Source organism: Olea europaea, chromosome 7, assembly GCF_002742605.1.
Source record: "Olea europaea var. sylvestris chromosome 7, O_europaea_v1, whole genome shotgun sequence".
Taxonomy (NCBI): Eukaryota; Viridiplantae; Streptophyta; class Magnoliopsida; order Lamiales; family Oleaceae; genus Olea; species Olea europaea.
The window spans coordinates 24,507,659-24,513,347 of record NC_036243.1 but is presented as its reverse complement, the minus strand read 5'-3'; the positions used below and the strand labels follow the sequence as shown (position 1 = coordinate 24,513,347).

The window sequence follows — 5,689 nt, the reverse complement described above, 5'->3', positions numbered from 1 at the left end:
TCAACTACATTTTTTTAGGGAATTTTATGTGGTTTTATTCTCAAATTTTGCAAATAATCAACAAAAATTTACAAGTTAGTCTCTTCTGAACTATGATTCAAACAGTTCAAATTTTGCTTGATTATTCAATAATAGATTATAGATATCATAATTATTAAGGCTGGACAAAACTCTCGAACCGAACCTGAACCCGACGGTTCTTTTCAAATTAAATACCCGAACGAGTATTTGAATCAAGAACCGACGGGTACGGTTCAGTTCTGGTTCTAGGCTAAGACCCGAAGAACTGAATAAGATCCGAACCTCCTTAATTTTTTTAATTAATTTATTTTAAATAAGCAAAATTATTTTATTTTTTCTAAATAAATAGTTCAAACTACAAAATATGATTTTTCTATTTGTAATTTTCAATTCAAAATCAACTTAATCAAATTGTCCTCAATTTTATCCAAATTTGTTACTCTACTATAGTATCGTTTCTATTAGAGAAAATCGAATTAAAACTCTACAACATATCTTTTAATTATTTTGAGCTCGCTATCTTTCTCTTCCTGTGATTTTAATAATCAAATTTATGAAGAATTCAGTAAAGAGAGACGTAAAAGACACATAAGATTAGACTATGTTATTTTGTAAGAGCTAATATTGAACATATCATTAATTAAATTAATGTAATTTTGTATATATAAAAAAATTTAATTATAATACGGAACCGAATGGAACCGAACTGAACCGAATCCGAACGGTTTTATAATTAAATTTGGATCCGACGGTTTCACTTACTAAATATCTGAAAATTTCGGGTTGGTTTGGTTCTCATTAGAACCGAATCGAACCATGTCCAACCATAATAATTATTCAGTAATAGAAAAGCAATCATAAGCTATTACACATATTTATGATTTTTTTTTGAATATATTTGAACTGCTGTAATTTTTTTAAATATGAATTTGATTTTTTTTAGTTTTTTATTTTATTTTATTTTAGTACATATGAAAATTCATCTTTAGATTAACATTCCAAGTTGGCATATATGAAAATTCACACTTGAATAAATTGAATTGAATACTAATATATGAAAAATTCAATTTTAGATCAATTAAAAATATGCCTACAAGATGTTTATAAAAATGCAAATATAAATTTGAATTCAAACTTTGATTTACATTAAAAAGTGATTTGATATAATATTTTATTTAGCTTGCATATGAATTAAGGTACTTAATTTTGAAAGCGACAATTTGCCACCATTTTTTTATTTTTTATTTTATTATTATTTAAGAAAGTCACACACGAGTAGTTCTGTGATATAAAATTACTATCTACTTTTTGAGTTTGATATAAAGTAAGGTTACTCATTTGAAAGTAAAATATTGTGTCACTTTTTAATTAGGTTATAGAGTGTCTAATATGGTTGCTTCACTGTATATAGATGTCACGAAGGTATCAAAACATCACGAAACTAAATATTTAGAAAATATACAACTTTTGGAGGTTGTTACTTTTGAAAAAAAAAATGACATGAAGCAACTGCAATTTTAAAGAAGAAGCCATAAAAGAAGAAAGATTTATGAAACTGAGTGCTTGAAATTATTATTATTTTTTATTTATATATATTAGATTGTCTTTGTGTTCATGAAACCTGTTCCCCCTTACTTTAACCTATTCCAAACATTAAGTTTCACATGGCCTTTTAATATTCATATAAGCATTTTTTATTAAGGCCTACTCGGTATTGATTTTATGAATTAATTTTTTCATCATTAAGGAAAAAGTAGAGATCACCTGTAAGTGAAGAAGTCAAAAAGTGCGATTGAAATAATAAAATAACGGTCAAAAAATTAATTTTTTGGAGTGTAAAATGGCTCCCAAACAAGCTTTTAGTTGGGGACATATGTGTCGAAATTTGAAATGCTAAGAATATGAGTCCAATAAATAGTAGGTCAGGAACTTTATTGCTCCACTCCACTGCCAAAAGTGTTATAGGTTATTCAAGGAGGTTTATGTAAATACACTAAGACGGAAAAAATGAAAAAAAAAAAAAAAGGAACAAAAATTCAGACCATTCATAGCGCTTGGACTTCGTTAAAATTATTATTTGGGTGGTGGTTTTTTTGGAAAATGTATGATTTAAAAAGAAGAAAATTTTTTAAATTTAAGTGTAATATTATATTATTTAAAAATATGTGGTTAAAAATAAGAAAAAATGTGTTAAGCTCCGATTTGATTTCCATTTTTTGGTTACAAAAATAAAAAATATGACTGTTATTCATTACATCAAAGTATCATATTTGATTTTTTATCTTTTGTGTGAATCTCGTAACGATTATATTTTTCATTATTATTCTTAGAAAAATTGGAATCAAATGGGACCCTAAAATCAAGAATGGAGCTAAAGGGTATAATTTGATTTGAAATGAGATGTCACACGTGCCATACCTGAATCCAGAATTTCCAATTCACACGAATGAAAACAAAAATTTGATGTTTTGAAATTGAAAATTGAAAGTGAAACACCCCCCCCCCCCCGGGCCCCCTCTCCCTGTCTCTCTCAATAAGATTCCATATACAGAAAATTCACATACATGAATGACATGTATATATCGATTGGTTTGACGTGTTGTATGTATTGAGATAGATAGATAGATAGATACGGAAAGAAGCACTAGGAATTGTTTAATGTGTGTGAATGGAAGCTATACTGACTCAGTGTGTGCAAAACGGCCTACGGCACTTCTTGTACCGTAATGCCATTTTCATGTGCGAACGCCTCTGCGCCGAGTTCCCCTCCGAGGTATTCACTTTTAACATAGAATCGTAAAATAATTTTTAAGTAGACGATTTTTTTTGCTGTGCTTTAGTTTTACAAGTATTTTTGCTGGTACGTTGGGTTGATTATAAATTTATCTTCAGCTAAATTCTGAGTTTTGCTGAATGACTGAGGAAATCTTTCAGTCGCAGCATACTAATGTATGTTCGCGAGTGCAATTAAATTATTGAAATAAGAGGGAAGTAAGTATGTTTTCTAAACCTCTTGGTAATATCAATTGGAAAAAAAAAGTTGGATTCTGAGACATCTACGCGAAATTTATAATGCCATAGTATTGATGATATTGATCGAGGAGCCTGGAAGTTGATAAATGAGCATCATTTAAATAAGCAGTATAGACTTCAAGGCATATCTTAGTTTGAATTCCACTTTAAAAATATTCATGATTTTGATGCTTGTTATGGGTGTAGAAGCCGTGTAGTTAAATAGAGTGGAATCATGTGTTTAATAAAGAGAATAACCTTAGTTACCACATTTTGTGATATGAGAAAGATGGATGATGTCCTGTTGATGCTGTATTAGATATTATGATGTTGGGTCTATTTGTCTATCATTTTGTGCTTATATTTTTTTGTTTAGTAATTTATTATAAAGGTCCATGGCATAAACTAAATTTTGCTATCATAGCTTTGTTTCCTTAATGAAGTACCATGTTTAATGCAGACAAATTTGCAGCTTCTTGCCAGTTGTTACTTGCAAAACAATCAGTCACATAGTGCATACTACATTTTGAAGGGTATGTTGTGATATGATCTCTTCTTTTTCTAACTGGATCAGACCACTTGGTTTCATCCAAAAGAAGCACTCTTCTGTTGTCTGAGCATCTTACCTGGAATTCGATTCTTTATGTTATTTCTCTGCATACTTTTTTATTTTATTTTATTTTATCTCTGTCTTTAATTGTTTGAAGGAACACATATGGCTGAATGCCGCTATTTGTTTGCGCTATCATGCTTTCAGATGGATCTTCTGAAAGAAGCCGAAGCTGCTTTATGCCCCCCCAACGAGTCCTCTGCAGAGGTATACCACAAAACATGTTTCACTGTTCTTTGATGTTAATTTTATGGTATGTATGAACTTCTTTAATATTTGTTTTATTGCCTTAATTCCAGTTTTGAACTAAGTGATATTCTTTACCACTCTTCTTTTTTCTATAATGATCATCAGTTAACGTGTTCCTTTTTTGAGGCGGAGTGGTTATAGTTAGTTCTCATAATTGCAGGTTCCAAATGGAGCTGCTGGCCATTACCTTCTCGGTCTTATTTACAGGTGTCTATTTTGTTTCTCCTTTTCCAGTGCATTATCTTTACATGAGGTCACCTGTTGTCCATCCTTCTATCATATTACCTAGTATCCTTCTATAATAAGAATGATTTGATAACTTTTCTTTAACATTCTCCATTTCTTTGAAGGAAAAATGTCATAATTACCCTTTATTTATTGTATTTGGATTTGAGGTTGCACAATTATATTCCCTTCTATATGTGATGATTTCTTGAACAAACTATCAAAGTTGAGCTATGACTCAAATTTGAAGTTTCAAAGATTACAAATTTTAGAATTGTTAGAAACATTTCAGAACTTTTACTTTTAAGTTTGCTATAAACTGCACATTATGCTATAAGATTTTGTTTATAAGTACAAGGAAGTATATAGTAGATTTAGTATGCATATTAAAGGAAGAATGGTACTTTGGTGATCAAGTACCTAGAATATGTGAAAACAACGTGGTGACACATCATCCTGAGATTTCATATTTTCTTTTTCCCAATTTAGTATAGGGCACATCTACTGGATTTTGTTATTTGGACTTACTCATGTATCATAATTTAAGTTTCATTTTACGTGAATGGCAATTAACCACTAACTTCGAAATTTATATGGTTGTGCAGTAAAAAATTGACTTTTCAAGTTTTTTGATGTGGTTCTCCTGTTCTATTAGAGAAATATGATGCCACTTTTTACCTTGAGATCCTTCTGCATTCATAAAAATTAGGCGTTCTTATGTTTCCATTTGAATGCAAATAGTAAGTAATATGGGAGTTTTCTTTTTATCAGAATTCAGAAGAGTGTCAAGGTATTCAATTTATCCTTTGACTCGATAATCCTCATTGTGAGGGTTCCTTTGTATATATAGGAATAATAAGGCAAATTACAAGGCTGAATGTTAGCTATCACTGTACACAAATGGAAACTAAGCAATTTTCTACCAATTACAACTATTATACAAAGCTATACAAATAATTCTGGCGTTAATTACTCATCTAATTGACATCCCCCCTCAAATTGATGCTCGGTGATCAAGAAGCATCAATTTGTCCACAAGAAAGAGATGACGTTGTCGTGTCATGGCTTTGGTGAATACGTCGGCAATCTGTAGATCAGTAGAGATATGCGGAAGAGAAATAATATTTGCGTCAAAAGCCTCTCGGATTGAGTGACAATCTATTTCAATATGCTTTGTACGCTCATGATATATTGGATTTGCAGCAATCTGAATAGCACTCGTGTTGTCCGCATGAAGGGGTGTAGGATCAGACTGAGGAAAGCCAAGTTCAGCTAAAAGTCCTCGGAGCCACATAATCTTAGAACAGGCAGCGGACATGACACAGTATTCGAATTCAGTTGAAGATTTAGACACACGTGCCTGCTTTTTACTCTTCCAGGAGATCAAAGAATTACCAAGAAATATACACCAACCCGTAACAGAACGACGAGTATCAGGGCAGCCGGCCCAATCTGCATCACCAAATGCAACAAGACGAATAGGAGACCAAGAAGGGAAAAACAATCCACGATGAGGAGTACCTTGGAGATACCGAATGATGCGACGAACTGCCACAAGATGAAGATGTCGTG

At 31.4% G+C, this 5,689-nt stretch overlaps 1 protein-coding gene across 5 annotated transcripts in view; it reads left to right on the top strand.

Moving 5' to 3' along the window:
• Nucleotides 1-2,542: 2,542 nt before the first annotated feature.
• LOC111397540 (cell division cycle protein 27 homolog B-like) overlaps nt 2,543-5,689 on the top strand; it is a 21,784-nt gene continuing 18,637 nt past the window's right edge. For 3 of the 5 annotated variants that reach the window (XM_023024523.1, XM_023024526.1, XM_023024522.1), the window contains exons 1-4: nt 2,543-2,794; nt 3,494-3,566; nt 3,741-3,850; nt 4,053-4,099. In XM_023024523.1, coding sequence (XP_022880291.1) covers nt 2,690-2,794; nt 3,494-3,566; nt 3,741-3,850; nt 4,053-4,099 — 335 coding nt within the window. In that variant the 5' untranslated portion in view covers nt 2,543-2,689. Of the gene's footprint in view, nt 2,795-3,491; nt 3,567-3,740; nt 3,851-4,052; nt 4,100-5,689 lie in introns of those variants that run through there. The other 2 variants (XM_023024524.1, XM_023024525.1) reach the window with 2 other exon arrangements.